Source organism: Nilaparvata lugens, chromosome 11, assembly GCF_014356525.2.
Source record: "Nilaparvata lugens isolate BPH chromosome 11, ASM1435652v1, whole genome shotgun sequence".
Taxonomy (NCBI): Eukaryota; Metazoa; Arthropoda; class Insecta; order Hemiptera; family Delphacidae; genus Nilaparvata; species Nilaparvata lugens.
This window is the reverse complement of record NC_052514.1, coordinates 42,274,849-42,293,574: the sequence shown is the minus strand read 5'-3', so window position 1 is coordinate 42,293,574 and position 18,726 is coordinate 42,274,849. Positions and strand designations below refer to the sequence as shown.

General features: G+C 34.6%; 1 protein-coding gene across 1 annotated transcript in view; it reads left to right on the top strand.

The window, feature by feature from the left end:
• The window catches only part of LOC120353490, a 45,148-nt gene extending 31,352 nt beyond the window's left edge, over positions 1–13,796 (top strand). The window contains exons 2-4 of the mRNA XM_039437311.1: positions 9,765–9,929; positions 11,278–11,442; positions 12,141–13,796. Of these exons, the coding sequence (XP_039293245.1) occupies positions 9,765–9,929; positions 11,278–11,442; positions 12,141–13,796 (1,986 nt within the window). The remainder of the gene's footprint in view (positions 1–9,764; positions 9,930–11,277; positions 11,443–12,140) is intronic.
• The last annotated feature ends 4,930 nt before the right edge of the window (positions 13,797–18,726 follow it).

Sequence of the window (18,726 nt, the reverse complement as noted above, 5' to 3'; positions counted from 1 at the left end):
GGTTTCACTTAAATCTGTCAGGATTGTTTGAACGGGAAGCATTGACATTGTTCAACTGTAAGCGATGCTGCCATTGTAAAGTGAAAAGGTGCTCACTGTAGTTTTGCGCATGCGCAATAAAGTCAAATCGATCAGATAGTGTTTTGTTTACGAGTCTGTTTATTGGTGAATACTGAACAGCTGTTGAAATCGGAACATGTTGATATAATAGAGCATGTACTATTCTGTGTCTGGGTCGAATAATACGGATTTCTACAAAAGTTTTTACTGTTGGCTACACTGATTGTTGAGGGTCTCCTTATATGTATTTGTATTTGAATTGTTGTTTACAATGTAACAACAACCTTCGGTATCAACAACCTTGATTTATTTGTTGATTAATTTGTATGAATAGAGAAAAGAAAGCTTGAAGCATATTTTGAGCTATATTTTCTTTATGGTATTGAACTATGAGACTACTCAAGTCTGTAGACAGACCAATCTATCTCAGCTGATCTCTAATCTATAAAAAAATAACAATCTAAGCGACAATAATATGTTTTCTATCTTTCTCTATAATTTGAAGTTTTGGTTCACCGCTTCTTTGAAATTTCTGTATCTTCTATCAATCTATCTTTATTTCATTATCTTTATTATATTTTATTGTTTTTTTTTCTCTATTATCTTCATTTTATCTTTTTCAGCTTTTCCTCTAATTTATATTTAAGATTTGAAAATTTATTTTCATTCATTCCTATTTTAAATTTTGCTACAAGTCTCTTATTGATATAAACCCAACTCTAGCTTACGCACAGGCAATATGTTGCCTATGTAAGCTTTTCCCTTCATCATTATTATTACAGTAATTTATTATTAATACATAAACCTAGCATTGTTATAAGTTCTATATTATTAAGTCAAATTGATTACAGGGATTGTTTTATTTTCATATAATTTAGTAAAATTAAGTTTAAAAATCTGGTGTGGCGCACTCACACAATTTTCCTTGCCTTATGAAAATTGAACACCTGAAGCTAGTGTTCACGCATCTCAAGTCTACTATTCAAAAATATGAGACAGCTGGTGATAGGACAATAACGCTGGAGACACACGAGGTCTGCTAACTCTTCGTAGTAAATGATTTTATAGAACCAACTCTTGCTAACAGTTTGCAATTTAATAATCACATTTTCTCGAATTTCAAGCTTATTTTCAATTTTAGGTGAAAATGTTACGAAACATTAATTGCAGAGATTTTCATGCTCAATCTTCTCCAATTAATATTTGTTGTTTAAATTGTAAATGAAGGCTGATAATTGAGAATCCAAAATCAAACTTTGCATAGATGGGGCGGAGCTCCTGAAATTTTTACAGATATAGGACTTGTGGCAGTTGATAGAGCTCATTAATGACTATTTCAGATATGAATTCAATCAAAATCGTTGGAGCCGTTTTTGAGAAATACGCGAAAAACCCTGTTTTTTACAAAATTTTCTCCATTTTAGCCACCATCTTGGATTGCATTCGATCGAAATTGTTCGTGTCGGATCCTTATACTGTAAGGACCTAAAGTTCGAAATTTCAAGTCATTCCGTTAATTGGGAGATGAGATAGGTGTACACAGACGCACATACACTCATACACACACCCACACACACACACACCACCAACACACACACACACCACACACCACCACACACACACACACACACACACAACACACACACACACACCACACACACACACCAACACACACACACACACACAACACCACACACACACACACACACACACACACAACACACAACACACCACACACACACACACACACACCACCACACACACACACACACACACACACACACACACACACACACACACCACACACACACACACACACACACAACACACACACACACACCACACACACACCAACACACACACCACACACACACACACACACCACACACACACACACACACACACACACACACACACACACACACACACACACACACACACAGACATACAGACCAATACCCAAAAACACTTTTTTGGACTCAGGGGACCTTGAAACGTGTTGAAATTTAGAAGTTTGGGTACCTTAATTTTCTTCGGAAATCAATACTTTCCTTACCTATGGTAATAGGGCAAGGAAAGTAAAAATACAGTAAAATACTGGCTTCTCCACACATCTGTGTAATCACTTGTCAGCTGATTTATGATGAATAATTCTTTAGTCTGATTTCTACTCTAATATTGGCGTATTAAGGAGGCTCCTTTTTCCTCTTATATTATCCTTGAGATGTAAAATTTCCAAAAACCTTGTATATACGTCGACACGCAATTTAAAAAGGAACATACCTGTCAAATTTCATGAAAATCTATTATCGCGTTTCGCCGTAAATGCGCAACATATAAACATATAAGCATTTAAACATTTAAACATTGAGAGAAATGCCAAACCGTCGACTTGAATCTTAGACCTCACTTTGTTCGGTCAATGATGCATCATTTTTGAATGCTGATATTTTTGTTGTATTTTTGGAGGAGATAAATTTGATTTGATTCGATTAATTTGGAGTTATGAATGGTAGAACTTGTGAACTATGGATTATTGTGATTATGGTAGAACTTCAAAACATTGTATAGATTGGTGTATTGGCGAATCAGATAGCAACTGCAGCAAAAGTAACATTAGAGCCGGTTTCCGAGCTCGGGATAGACTCTAAGTTCTAGACTTAAAACAGCTGGAGTCAGAAAATTCGCTTACCGAAACGGGGCGTAGTCGTAGTCATTGTCATAGTCACGTTTAAATCAAATTTCGAAAAACTAGAAAATTAAACACGAAATAAAGTAAAGAGAAAATAGTGTAAAGTTTCAGCTATTTTGTATTATTTAGAAATGTTTAATGTTGTTAAGGAAAAACGTTTCCAATTATAGAAATGAGAAAATAAAAACTGCGACTACTGTCATAAAAACCGCGATTACGCCCCGTTTTGGAAAGCCAATTTTCTGACTCCAGCTGTTTAAAGTCTAGAACTTAGCTAAATCCCGAGCTCGGAAAACCGGCCCTTGAATTATAATCCTGCACTAAGTCTGAAGAAGTTGTCTATTATTTATATAATCCATTGAATTGAAGAGTGGATAATGAATAATCTTCTCTTTAACTAATATAGTGACCCCTAGTTTCCATTACCTACTCCAATAAATATATTATCACACTTTTTTATGTATTTGAACATGACATGCAGTCAATTTATTATTAAGTAAATTATTAAAACCTTTTACTTACTGACTGAAGTACTTTCGATCGTCTAGCGATCATTTTCAACAGTGTAGACCGGAAATGTTTTGATGATAAGGAAGATTTGTGGTGTTTATTATGTGATCAAAAAGTTTGTTGGATTTGAAATTCAGCTGTTCATCTAGTATGTTGTTACTATCTAGGATGGTGGCTTTATAAATTTCAAACTGTTCTGCTGTATTTAATTCGTGTCCATTTCTTTTTACTTTCAATATTGTAAGGTTGGTATCTATGTTTGTGTAGGAGTGCCCGGTTTCATTTAAATGGTTACCAAAGTAACCATTATATTCCATTCTCATTAATTTAGACACAATGTATGGGACAAATGTTCATTTCAGACACAATATATTGGACAGGCTTTGTGGTGAGGGTAAATTGATACTTATCCCCGGTGCCAATACATATTATCATGAGTGTATCCCTCGAAATTTTTCACATCCTGTCAATAAATTCGACAATTCAAAAATTGCAACTCAATACAGGAAGTGGAGGAAGCCTAAATCACTAGATCACCTCCTATAAACTAAGGCAAACAGAAGTCATCTTTATCAGAGATATGGGGACATAATTCAAAAATTATATCCCAATAATTTGGGAGCGAGTATCGGAGTAGTCATTGTGGGAGGGACCAAATCGTAAATAACACACATTCTGGGATTGGAAATTATTTTCTCTATCACTTGTCTACTTCTCCTCATCATTCTCCTCCACTTCCTCCTCCTCCTCCTCATACTTCTTCTTCTTCTTCTCCTTCTTCTGCTTCTTCTTCTTCTTCTTCTTCTGCTTCTTCTTCTTCTTCTTCTTCTTCTTCTTCATCTTCTTCTTCATCTTCTTCTTCTTCTTCTTCGCGGCTTAGTCTCTTGTTCGGTGCTATAAAACCCGGCTACCTTACCGGTAGATTGTCCCCTACTGGTATTTTTTATTGGGCTGTCCATCAAAAATGCTGGAAGCTGACTTTTAGATGTTGGGAGACCACACACTAACTGTTTGTTGTAGGAGCTCCACCTTCAACCACCTATTATCTTACTTTTTACAACCTTTTTTACCTCTTATTATCTCATTACTGCACAACAGGCTACCTGATATCCTTCAATAAAACTGACGCTGGTCAATCGCTATTTTATAAATCACAATTTTCAGTCACACAAAAAATATCAGGAGAGCCCCACCTGAGTAAGGTTTTCACTTGGGGCGAACTTTCATGTAATAAATTAGGTAACAATTCATTGTCCAATTCGGAGTTTCGTATCGTAATTTATTATTATTCTATCATAAGTGAAATATTAACCTCATTCTTTTTTTAAGGTTTTATTTGTAAAAGTTTGGGAGAATACAGTTTTGGGCTGTTGTCTTCTTCCAATCATATTATATATTATAATTATGATTTGTGATTGTCAATGAAATATATAAATTAACTAGCCGTCAGGCTCGCTTCGCTCGCCATATCCGTCTAGCAAGGGGGCTCCGCCCCCTGGACCCCCGACTGGATCGTCCAAAAATGAGATCAGCGGGCTCACTTAGCTCGCCTACATTTTTCATTTGAGCATGCTTCATTCCATCAGAAAGTCAAAGTACTGAGGAAACGCAGAAATGCTGAGGAAAACGTTGGAAAATATCTAAGTCACCTCATCACAAAATTTTTAGACCCTAGCTAAACCTCTGTACCAAATTTGAACATTTTCTGTCTATTACTTGATGAAAGAACTGAGAAAACGCTTGAAAAACGCTAATTTTGGGCGTATCTTTGGCGTTATTTCAAATTCTTACTTTTACAACATTATTACACCCCAGCTGAGCTTCTGTAGTAAATTTCATAATTTACTACACTGTTCATTTTTGTTCTCGATAAAGCTGAGAAAGCGCAAAAAAAAAAACGCTAATTTTGGGCGTATCTTTGACGTTATTGCAAATTCCTTTTAACACAACATTATTACACGCTAGCTGAGCTTTTGTACTAAATTTGAACATCTTCTGTTCATTTGTTCTCGATAAAGCTGGGGAAACGCTAAAACACGCTGAAAAAATGCAGATTTTGGGCGTATCTTTGGAAATTTTCCCAAATCCGTTCTTAGTGCGCCTCTAGAGGGCTTACTGAACATACCTACCAAATTTGAACGTTTTTGGTCCGGTAGATTTTTAGTTCTGCGAGTGAGTGAGTCAGTCAGTCAGTCAGTTAGTGAGTGAATGCCATTTCGCTTTTATATTTATACAGATAAATAACAGACTGGATCTCTCTTTGATTATTATAATCATAATCATTTTCGTTTGATAACGACTTGGAAACATTGGAGATTGAAATTGACATACAAACGTATACTCTTTGGAAATTGAGAAGCTAGTTCCGGTTCTTACACCAATAGCCTATTATCTATGATGTAATAGAGGAAAAGATGGCTTATATACATGTGATGGGAAATTCATGAATGAAGCATTTTCACATCTGAACTACTGGAGTAATTAAATTGAAATCTATGATAATTAAAATAAAGGAGAGAATTGGCTTTTACACGTACGGGATAGGAAATTCATGAATGACGCATTATTAAGAGACTGAATGACCGAAGTGATCAAAATGAAATTTTGCATATAGATTCTCAATTACCGTGGATGGTTATAATCGTATATTGGATTCATCAAGATTTCAGTAGGTCATGTTTTTAATTAGACACTAGCAGATCATGGGTTTTCCGCTAGTCTATAATATGATCAAGGAAAGAATTGACTTATAAACGCACGGGATAGGAAATTCACGAGTGACACATCACCACGTCTAAACTACTCTACTGATTCAATTGAAATTTTGCATATAGATTCTTAATTTATCGAGGATGATTATAGGTTTATTTCAAATTCTTCAAGATTTCAGTAGCCTAGGTCAAGTTTCCAGTTTGTCAAGTTTCTAATTAGACCCTTGCGGATCACGGGTTATCTACTAGTTATCTAATAAACTGAAACATGGAGCAAAAGTTATCTACTAGTTATCTAATAAACTGAAACATGGAGCAAAAGTTATCTACTAGTTATCTAATAAACTGAAACATGGAGCAAAAGTTATCTACTAGCTATCTAATAAACTGAAACATGGAGCAAAAGTTATCTACTAGTTATCTAATAAACTGAAACATGGAGCAAAAGTTATCCACTAGTTATCTAATAAACTGAAACATGGAGCAAAAGTTATCTACTAGTTATCTAATAAACTGCAACATGTAGCAAAACATATCAGAAATAGAAGAAGTTTTGGGCAATAGCCTGTTTTTTCTTTTCCGACTATTGTATTCAGATGAAAATTACTGAGATATTTCAATTATTCAAATGCTAATGAATTATTCATTATCAATAAACGGAAGTCCAAATTGAATGCTGTAATTTACCCCGAAGACTTCTGCTACTGCAAATATTGACAAACAGGGTGAACAGCTAAATGGAAATTCGATAGCGCTACCATTCAAAAATTATTTGTCAGCCCGGGAATCAAATTATTTGACTGGTAATTGGGGATTACCAGGTTGATTCTCGGGCTGACAAATGATTTTTATAGTAGTGCTCATCGAATTTCCATGGAGCTGTTTACCCTGTTGACAATATTTGCAGTAGAAGAAGTCTTCGGGGTGAATTACAATATTTTATTTGGGTTTTCGTTTAATAATTATAATTGACTATTGTATTGTTTGCTCTATCCATTCAATTAATGAATAGAAAACTGTCTTAATAATATCATAGAGTGAATATATTGTTCAAGTATCAGTAAAGTTGTATCAGTTTTCTCTGATAATATGCTGTTCTATGTTCATGATTTCTATTTCATTGGAGATCGATAATGGTGAAGCAATTACATTGCTAACACAGTAGTGTTACTAGTTCTTCAACTACAGAAAGTAGTCCACAATTCATTGACAATTTTCAATAAATTACTTAAAAATTCAGTTCCTCAACTATGGAAAGTAGTCCACAAGTCATTGAAAATTTTCAATAAATTACTTGAAAATGTAGTTCCTCAACTATAGAGAGTAGTGCACAATATTTAATGACTATTTTCAATAAATTACTCGAAATTTCTAATTTAAAATTTTTACAGAAACTCAAAGACCTTAATATAATAAGAACAATTTACTTTGCATATGCCCATTCTTTATTTCAGTATGCAATTGAAGCATGGGGCGGTGCATTTGACTGTCATTTTAATAAAGTGTTCACATTGCAAAAACATCTTCTAGGGGTAGACCAAGACGATACTCGAGTTGAACCCTTTTTGAAGAATTGGATGTACCCACCCTCAGACAAATGTATGTGATGAAGATTATTCTGCATCTGAATAAAAAATGTGAGTGATTTGGAAACCAGAAATACACCCTACTCGACGCGCCCATCAGTTTCAAATATGTTTAATATAGATTTAGTAAGACTGGAAGTATGTAGACATCAGTTTCTTTATTTTTGTAACATATTTTCCAACTAAATTCCGATATATTTCATCAATAGTAAATTAACTAAAAATATTCTCGAAAAAATATCTGAATGGGCTGAGAAAAATATTTATTCAACACTTCCCAAATTCTAATAATTTAATGTGATAATTTATAATGTAAAGATATGGAACAATTATTCTCATAGATGTAGCCTACGGTACTGTTGTCAATCAGTTATGGAATTGATAATATCACGTGGTATTGAGCAATGATTGTTTGTCAGAATATTGGCGTTTTATTGATAGTTAATTTTGTTGTTTTGGTTTGTAGCCGGATGGGATATCTTATTTTTGTTTTTGCCTTTATATTTCTATTTTCTTTATACTAATCATATTGTTTGTAGTTTTATTATTTTGTAAGAAAGTTTGAAAAAAAAATATATCGAAAATGAACTCACAGCTAGCGCACAAGTTCGCTTTGCTAGCTGTGCCAATTCTATTTATTCAATCGAAATGTATTATTCATTTTGATGATTATGTATCTACTGATTAATTCGGTTATTATTGTATTAATAATTTGGAGTATTTCGAGTTGTTTTGTATTTTTGTATTTTGACAAAATAAAGATTTTGATTTGATTTGAACTATAGAAAGTAGTCCACAATGACTATTTTCAATAAATTACTTAGAAATTTCAAGTCGATTCATTAAATCCCAATCAAGAACGATCTAGAGAATTCAAATCCACAGAATACCTTCACCACAGGACAAGAGCGGAAGAAAACGAGTAACTTGTTCTACGTCATAATGAACTGAATCTAATAATACTCGGTCATCAATTCCATTTGACTACAGCCGATTAGACAGAGATTTGATCTATGAGACAGCCTCTCTGTGGGCGTAGTTTGATAGCAATTAATGCGGATCAAAAAGGATGCCTGAAACGAGATGGGTATTTTCGAAATCAATTTGTTATAAGACACTTCCCGAATTACTGTACAACTTTTGTGAAAACGATGATCACACAGGCAATTACCTCGTATTATGCAAATACCCATCATGGGTGGCCCAATTTAGTTGTCAGGTAATATGTGCTCAAAGAACATGTTAAACTATGTTTTATGGACAGGTTCCGAAGGATATGCTGCTATTGGGTATCATGTATGTGATCATATCTTGTGCATTCACCGGGTAACCTATTAGTATTTACAAAATAACGGATTGGTATTTGGATTTAATTGGGCAGACGGTGTGATTTCGTCATTGGCAAACAGAATATCTGTACCCCAGAGGTCAACTATCGTAAGTGCAAATTTTGTGATTTTCAGGTTATGAGTGTTCCTGGTTAATCAAAATGCGTATTTTTCAGTGGTAAAGTATCGTATCTGTACCTAACTGTTCTTATTCCCGAGATAAGCAGTGTGAAACTATCGTATATGATAAAGTAGCATAGAAGTAAACTGTTGTAGGTGATGATACTATAGCCTACCTCACAAGGTTTGTAAACGCTTGTGTATCGTATGTGAGCATACGATAGTCTACCTCACAGTTTGTAAACGCTTGTGTGTACGTATGCTCACATACAATACTTTACCTCTGTAAGGTTGGCAGGCAGTGAGGCAGCGTCGTTGATCGTTGTGTGATGACTACAATTGAACTCAGCGTGTTGTTAATGATTATTTCTTTAATTAATCATGTTTCGAATAGAGGAAAGTGAGCTTAAGAGTTCCAGAGAGATTCGAGCTTTCAAGCTAATGAAAACTTGGCTTAGCAAAAGCACAGGTGAGTCAAAATAACATTTTATTCTATCATTAGTTGTAACGTGTTTATAGGTTAGAAAGATATTAGTATCAGCCTATTTATTAATTATACAGGCCATAAATATTTTAGATTAGGGAATGTTTTGTTTGATTTGTGGCATTTGAGTTATTATAATACTCTTCTACACATCCATTGTAACTAACTGAAACTGGAAACATTATTATTATTTCTTTGAAAAACATGAGACTTGTAAACTATGAGACTTGTTACAGAAACGTTTTCAAAAATCACGTTTGTTTTTAATTACAGGATGATAGTAGCTCAACAAATCTGGCTTATGAATCTGAAAATTCAAACTATGGAGTGCAACTGACTGATAATGACGAGTTTCTAAATACCACAGCAGAACCACAACAATTCATTGATGATGGACTTCCGAATGATACAGGACATTATGGAGATGAACCAACTAAGGTAACTATTTGCTTTTAAAGTTTAATAAGGCTTCAGTAATAAAAATAATTATTATTATTAATAATTTTTCATAATAAAAATTTGTTAATTAAGTTAATAATAATTCGTAATGTTTGATACCATGAAACACTCTTGGTAGATTCTTGGACAGGTTTTGATTTGAACAGTAATAACTGTAAAAGAAAACAATTCATGTCATGGAAAATGAATTATACCCAACCATGCCATCAATGCTGGTAATAACCTACAATGCAATAATGTAGGCCTACTGTATTGTATTACAACTTACTCTAAAATCATTAACTCACGCAAGGCCTTGATCAATCCAGAAAATTAATTATTCATAAAATTTTATAGCATGTCCAGTAAAGAAAACTTTGAAAATATGCAATAATTCCAGTGTTTGATTTTTATGTGGCTGGTTTGATAACATTGTAATAATTTTGTTAACTTTCACAGGAACTATTTACAAAATCACGTTTGTCTTTAATTACAGGATGATAGTAACTTAACGAATCTGGCTTATGAATCTGAAAAGTCAAACTATGGAGTACAACTGACTGATAATGACGAGTTTCCAAATACCTCAGCAGAACTACAACAATTCATTGAAGATGGACTTCCAATTGATACAGGACACTATGGGGATGAACCAACAGAGGTAACTATTAAATTTGTACTTTTGAAGTTTAATTGGGCTTCAGTAAAAAAAAAAATAATAATAATGTTTGATACCATGAAAAACTTGGTAGATTCTTTGACAGGTTTTGGATTTGAACAGAAATAACTGTAAAATAAAACAATTCATATCATGGAAAATGAATTGAACCCAACCATGCGCCATCAATGCTGGTAATAACCTACAATGCAATAATGTAGGCCTACTGTAGGCTATTGTATTACAACTTACCCTAAAATCATTAACTTACCCAAGGCCTTGATCAATCCAGAAAATTAATTATTCATAAAATTTTATAGCATGTCCAGTAAAGAAAACTTGGAAAATATGTAATAATTCCAGTGTTTGATTTTTATGTGGCTGGTTTGATAACATTGTAATAATTTTGTCAACTTTCACAGAAACTATTTAAAAAATCACGTTTTAAAAAAACGTTTAAAAATCACAGCTGAACATTATTCTATCTCTCTCCCACATCTTCTGTTATCGACAGACGACGAAATTATCATCTGTTTTTTAAAATTTTATAGCATGTCCAGTAAAGAAAACTTGGAAAATATGTAATAATTCCAGTGTTTGATTTTTATGTGGCTGGTTTGATAACATTGTAATAATTTTGTCAACTTTCACAGAAACTATTTAAAAAATCACGTTTGTCTTTAATTTCAGGATGGTAGTAACTCAACGAATCTGGCTTATGAATCTAAAAAGTCAAACTATGGAGTACAACTGACTGATAATGCCGAGTTTCCAAATACCTCAGCAGAACGACAACAATTCATTGAAGATGGACTTCCAATTGATACAGGACACTGTGGGGATGAACCAACAGAGGTAACTATTAAATTTGTACTTTTGAAGTTTAATTGGGCTTCAGTAATTTATATATGATTTCATGAAAGGCTAGGGGATTCCTTGACAGGTTTTGGAATTTATAGAAAAAGGATTACTTTGAAAGAGAACAATCTTGGATGGGTGACCAGTATTTGGCCAAGTACACTTTGGCGAGGTGGAACCTACCCGTAGGGGTCTCCCCACCATTAAGCATTTTTTTTTATAATCAATGTTTTTATCAAAACTAGACTTCAAATTCCAAAAAAAATCGTGTAGCAGTCTTTAAAACATTTGCAGTGGAAAATAAGAAAGCATGTATTATTCTTGATTTGTCAAATAAAACAATATTTTTTGCTGAGGGTGATGCCCACTTGAGCTCTAGGCTTGTGCATAGGTAATGAGAGGGGTGATGATGAGATATGATAACTACTTTACAGGCAGTCGTGAGTGGCCATTTTGTGGTCAAAATCCTCTCTGTTAACTGGGAATTTATTGATTATCAGACCAGTACTTATTGCATTTGGCTGCGGACCACTCCAATTGTTACAACTACACTATGAATTATTATTTTTTGTAAACAAAGTGTTATAATAAGGTTAAGAGTCTATTGTAATGATTTGTATAATTCATTGATAAATATCAATAATTCACTGATAAATTCTTGTAGCCTAACTCCCATGTTTTTGTTTAATTTTCAGGTTGCAAGTAGTGATGATGAGCTTCCTATTGAATATGACTCTGACAAAGATCCAGAATATGTAGTGAGTGATGACCAGATTTCTATTTCATCCATTCAAAGTGAAACAGCAGCTGCCGAAGAAGAAGAAGAAGAAGAAGAAGCTGAAGAAGAAAATGCTGATACTGAAAATGAAAAGAAGAAAACTCGCAAACGTGTAAGAAAACCAGACAAATGGAAGTGCAATATACGGAAGAAGAGAAAAAACTGTGGAGAAGAATACATATCAAAGAGTGGAAAAACAGTTGCTGCTAAGAAGATGAAACCAGCTTGCCGTACTTCATGTAAAAAGAAATGCACAGAAAACATTTCAGAAGCAGACAGACACTGCATTTACAAAAATTATTGGCGACAAGAAAACAATAACGACTTCAGAAGACAGTTTGTTGCAAATAATGTTTGTAGTGTGCCTGTTGCTCGAAGAGTCGTTGAAACACTTGATAGACCACGAAGAAATTCAACATTTCACTATTTCTTTGAGATAAGAAATAATAAAATTCAAGTGTGTAAAACATTTTTTCTAAATACGCTAGTTATTTCAGAAATGACTGTTAAAACAGCTTTAAGGAAAAAAACAGACAGTGGAATAGTATCACCTGACAAGAGAGGGAGAAAGCCACCTCCAAATAAATTGGACAGTGATATAAGAGAGTCAGTAAGAATTCACATAAGGTCTTTTCCTGTAATGGAAAGCCATTACAGCAGAGAACGAACTGCTAAACATTACTTAGGAAATGAACTGAATATTAGAAAAATGTATTTGTTGTACATTGACTATTGTAAGGATAAAAACGTGGAAGAAAATATGATAGCAAAAGAGTGGCTTTACAATACTATCTTCAACACAGAATTTAATTTATCATTTAAGCAACCGGCAAATGACACATGTGATACATGTGATGCATTTTTAACTCAATTAAAAAATTGCAAGGGTCAAGATGAAGATGTACTTAATATACAAAAAAATTATGACTTGCATCTGAAGGAAGCCAAACGTCGATATGCTATTAAGAAGGAAGATAAAGTTGCTTCAAAAGAAAGCAACTCCAAAAAAATCTGTGTCATGATTGACTTACAAAAGTGTCTGCCAACGCCCTATCTGACAAATTCGCAGGCTTTCTACTTGAGAAAGCTGTGGACATTAAACTTGACAATTCTTAATGCCACAACTGATAAGAGTCATTGCGCGATGTGGGATGAAACAATTGGTGGTCGTGGAGGCTGCGAGGTAGCCTCGTGCATTTTAAAATGGGCCCTTGACAATGTAAATAATGAAACTACAGAGGAACTGACACTATGGTCCGACAACTGCGCAGGGCAAAATAGAAATTTTGTGCTAATTGCTTGTTATGTATGGCTACTACGTCTTTTGCCAAATTTAAAAGTAATCAATCACAAATTCCTTCTCAAAGGGCACACGCATATGGAAGTGGATGGTGTGCACTCCGTGATTGAGAGAGCAAAAAAAAGATTAGGAAATTCAACGATGATGATACCGTGGGATTGGCAGCAGTTTGTGAGGCAATGCCGTTTCAGGGATGTGATTGATGTCTACAATATGACATTGGACGATTTCAAAAATTTTAAAAAGCTGTATGAGTATATAGTAGGTGCTTAATTATAAGGAAATATAAGTTTTGTGCAAGAAAAATACATTTTTGAAAGTAAATAATTCTATTGGGGATTTTACTGAGAATATCGTCTGATAGCTGAATTACTCGGAATTGGAATCTATATTTAAAAGCGAAATGGCACTGACTGACTGACTGACTCACTCACTCACTCGCAGAACTAAAAATCTACCGGACCAAAAACGTTCAAATTTGGTAGGTATGTTCAGTTGGCCCTTGAGATTGATTGATTGATTGATTGAGTACTTTATTTATGTAGATTACAATATATACTGTCTTATACACTTATATACAATAGCTTACAATACAGCAAAATTATAGATGAATTTACATGATATAGACTAAGAAAATAATTATTGAACTGTATATGATATGAAAAAGCAATTTGTAATATAATAACTATAGATAATAATTATATTGTTATGCATCTACATAAATTGGCGGAGCTTTGGACATATCAATGTCCATTCTTCGGAAAGAATATTGAAAATATCCTCCCCACTAACTCTCTACCAAAAAAGGCGGACTAAGAAATTTTTTGGCAATATTTTAACTCTAAGGGTGGTTTTTAAGGGCTTAAAGTTCGTCTTTTAGCATGTATATTCTTCTTATTCTCTCAATTATAATTGGAATATGTCCATACCATATGTTAATAGAACTATAATCTAGAGAGAGTAGGCTACCTCTTCGAAACAGTTGTTAACTGGTAACTAAATTAGTAATTTTGTCAGGTTGGCATTAAGTTGAGTTGACATTGTTAGGTTGGCACCAAGTTGAAGATTGAAAAGCATTTATCGCGAAAAAATTGATTGGACACTGCTACTTCAATCACAGCTATTCCTGGGAATATTATATTACTAGCCGTCAGGCTCGCTTCGCTCGCCATATCCGTTTAGCCAGACGTTAAGTCTGAACCCCCGACTGGATTGTCCTAACATATGATAAAAATGCTCAAATGAAAAATGCAGGCGAGCGAAGCGAGCCTGCTGATCTCATTCTTGGACGATCCAGTCGGGGGTCCAGGGGGCGAAGCCCCCTGGCTAGACGGATATGGCGAGCGAAGCGAGCCTGACGGCTAGTTGAATTATAATGATTATTCTATAGTGAGGTCCACGTTATAATGGCAGTGTTTGATCAGCAATGGTATTTCTATCCTTACCTACCATTCATCAAAGCTGATAGCGCAATCTCTTTCTCGCTTTGCTCTGTTGTCAGATAGTCTTCTAACAATGTAGAATTGATCATTTTTGTCAATACGCCATTTTATTGTATTTTTTCTTCAGGGCTACTTTTAATATAAATCTCAGTACCCTTTTGAATTATTTGATAGAATTGATAGTATTAATTAACAAAATATTTAATCTTAATTATGAAAATTCATTATGAAATTATTGAAAAATATAATTATTTGCTTAATAAAATATGATTCATTATTATATTATATTAGCCATTTTATTGTATTCTTCTTTAGGGCCACTTTTAATATAAATCTCAGTACCCTTTTCAATTATTTGATAGAATTGATAATATTAATTAACAAAATATTGAATCTTAATTATGAAAATTCATTATGAAATTATTGATATAATCATAATTCCCTGCCCAATAGAATATGATTCATTATTTTAAACGAGAATGAACAGTTGATAAATTATATCAATAAACCTGTATCAGCTACCGTCTATATAGAAGGCATTTATAGAGGATCGGCAACGTTTTTCTCCTATCTTCCTCCACTGCCGTTATAACGTGGACCTCACTAGAGTGAGAGCTATTTTAAGGAAATATCATTTTTGTGCAGGGGAAATGCATTTTTTAAACGTGGATAATCCCATGGAGATAATAAATTCTATGATAAATTTTATCGGGAATAACATCTAATAACTCACTTAGAATCTATATATATAAAAGCGAAATGGCACTCACTCACTGACTGACTCACTCACTCACTCGCAGAACTAAAAATCTACCAGACCAAAAACGTTCAAATTTGGTAGGTATGTAATTGGATATGTATTGGTCAAATAGATATGTATTGTTCAAATATGTAGGTATATATGTTCAGTTGGCCCCTTTAGAGGCGCACTAAGAAATCTTTTGGCAATATTTCAACTCTAAGGGTGGTTTTTAAGGGTTTAAAGTTCGTCTTTTAGCATGTATATTCTTCTTATTCTCTTAATTATAATTGAAATATGTCCATACCATATGTTGATAGAACTATAATCTAGAGAGAGTACCTCTTCGAAACAGTTGTTAACTGGTAACTAAATTAGTAATTTTGTCAGGTTGGCATCAAGTTGAGTTGACTTTGTTAGGTTGGTACCATGTTGAAGTTTGAAATGCATTTATCGCGGAAAAATTCATTGGGCACTACTACTTCAATCAGAGCTATTAGTGCAGGGACACACGATCCGGCGACATCGCCGTCCGGCGTTTTCGCCGGACCCGGCGGCAATTAGCATTCAGAACACACGACAGACGGTGAAGCTGCCGTCCGGCGTTTTTGCCGGATCATTTAGATACATTTCAGTATAATAAATGGAGTACAACATTTCAAAATTAACTTACACATATTATGTTGTCGCGTAATTAAAATTATTCCTACCAAATCTCATGAAAATCTATCAAATCATTTGTCTGAAAATGTTGTAATAGCTTGGAACTGTGGTTTAGGCGTATTCAACCTTCTAATTTACGTTTTGCTACAATAAAAAATTGATAAGATACGAAAAAACAATCTTTTACTATTGCGATTGAATTTCCAGCTTGAATTACACTTTAAATACTGAAATGAAGTGTATCTTACTGGTAATTCTAATAGAACATAATCTCAAGAACTTATGTCGTTGTGCAAAATATCAATGTGAGGACAATGTAGTTGGTGATGATGCTTGAAGCTGAAAATTAGGTCTTTTTCATAATACAAGGAGAATTGTTGTCAGGTGTACCTAGAATATGAGAAAGATCGCTATACCTGAACATCGATGTATCGATACCCATCCCTACTTACAACCCTACCCTTGTAACCTACCCTTGTAACCTACCCTACCCCATTTGTAACGTTACAAATGTTAATATATAAAGAAGTGGCATGGGTGGGGACAGCGCCGTCCGGCGTTTTCGCCGTGTCGTGTGTTCATCTCCATATAGTACAATGCCCTGCTACTGCTTTCCGGCGGCAAAACCGGACGGCGAAGTAGAGAATACCCGGCGATATCGCCGGATCAATTTCTTGCCGGGCCGGCGTTTTCGCCGTCGCCGGCGTCGCCGGAGTCGTGTGTTCAGCCCCATGCCTTCCTGTGTACTTCTTGCAACCGGACGGCGAAGCTTCGTCCGGCGAAAACGCCGGACGGCGATGTCGCCGGATCGTGTGTCCCTGCACTTACTGGGAATATTATATTACATTACTACCCGTCAGGCTCGCTTCGCTCGCCATATCCGTTTAGCCAGACGTTTAGTCTGGACCCCCGACTGGATCGTCCTAACATATTTATGATAAAAATGCTCAAATGAAAAATGCAGGCGAGCGAAGCGAGCCTGCTGATCTCATTCTAGGACGACCCAGTCGCTAGACGGATATGGCGAGCGAAGCGAGCCTGACGGCTAGTCGAATATAATGATTATTCTATAGTGTGGTCCACGTTATAATGGCAGTGTTTGATCAGCAATGGTATTGCTATCCTTGTCTATCATTCAAAAAAGCTGATAGCGCTATCTCTCTCTCACTTTGCTCTGTTGCTAGATCGTCTTTTAACAATGTAGAATTAATAATTAATTAACAATATATTACATCTTGATTATGGAAATTCATTATGAAATAATTGGAAAATATAATCTCTTGCTTAATAAAATATAACTCATTATATTAAACGAGAATGAACAGTTGATAAATTATATCAATAAACCTGTATCAGCTACCGTCCATAGAAGACATTGACAAGACAGATGATCGGCAACGTTGTTCTCTTATCTTTCTTCACTGCCATTATAACGTGGACCTCACTAGAGTAAGAGCTATTTTAAAGAAATATCATTTTTGTGCAGGGGAAATACATTTTTAAACGTGGATAATCCCATGGAGACAGTTCTATAAGGAATTTTTCTGGGAGAAGGATTCAGTAACACTCACTGGGAATCGAATAAAATAATTTTATCAACAATAAAATCATGCTTTATAGTACAGTTATTTAATTCATTTACCTAATTGACCGAGCGAAGTGAGGTCTAAGATTCAAGTCGACGGTTTGGCATTTCTCTTAATGTTTAAATGTTTGAATGTTTAAATGTTTTTATGTTGCGCATTTACGACGAAACGCGGTAATAGATTTTCATGAAATTAATTTGACAGGTATGTTCCTTTTTTAATTGCGCGTCGACGTATATACAAGGTTATTTGGAAATTTTGCATTTCAAGGATAATATAAAAGGGAAAAGGAGCCTCCTCCATACGCCAATATTGGAGTAAAAATCAGACTATAGAATTATTCATCATAAATCAAGTGTCGAGTTGACTATAAGTTGTATTCCATGACGCATGCAATTCAATACCTCAATGTAACTTGGCAAAAAATTAGCAGCTGTATAGACTATAAATTGCATGCCTCATTGCATGCCTCATTTAATGCAATTTTATGCACTATTAAAATAATAGGATGCAAAGAACTTATAACAGCTCGTCTGGGCGCCTAGATGTCTTCTGGTTTTCTCGCGCTAAATTCCGGAAAGTGTTATATATGATAATTAAATCTTGTGTAAGCATGATCTGATCAAATAAATAGTCAGTGTATCAGTGTGGATGTGCTTATGGTTTGGGACGTCGTTATAGCTGCGCGAGGTCTACTGTTCACAGAACTACTAGTATTATCATTAGCAGTAAGAGATTCTAGTGAGAGTTAGTAGAGATAATCTGATACTTTT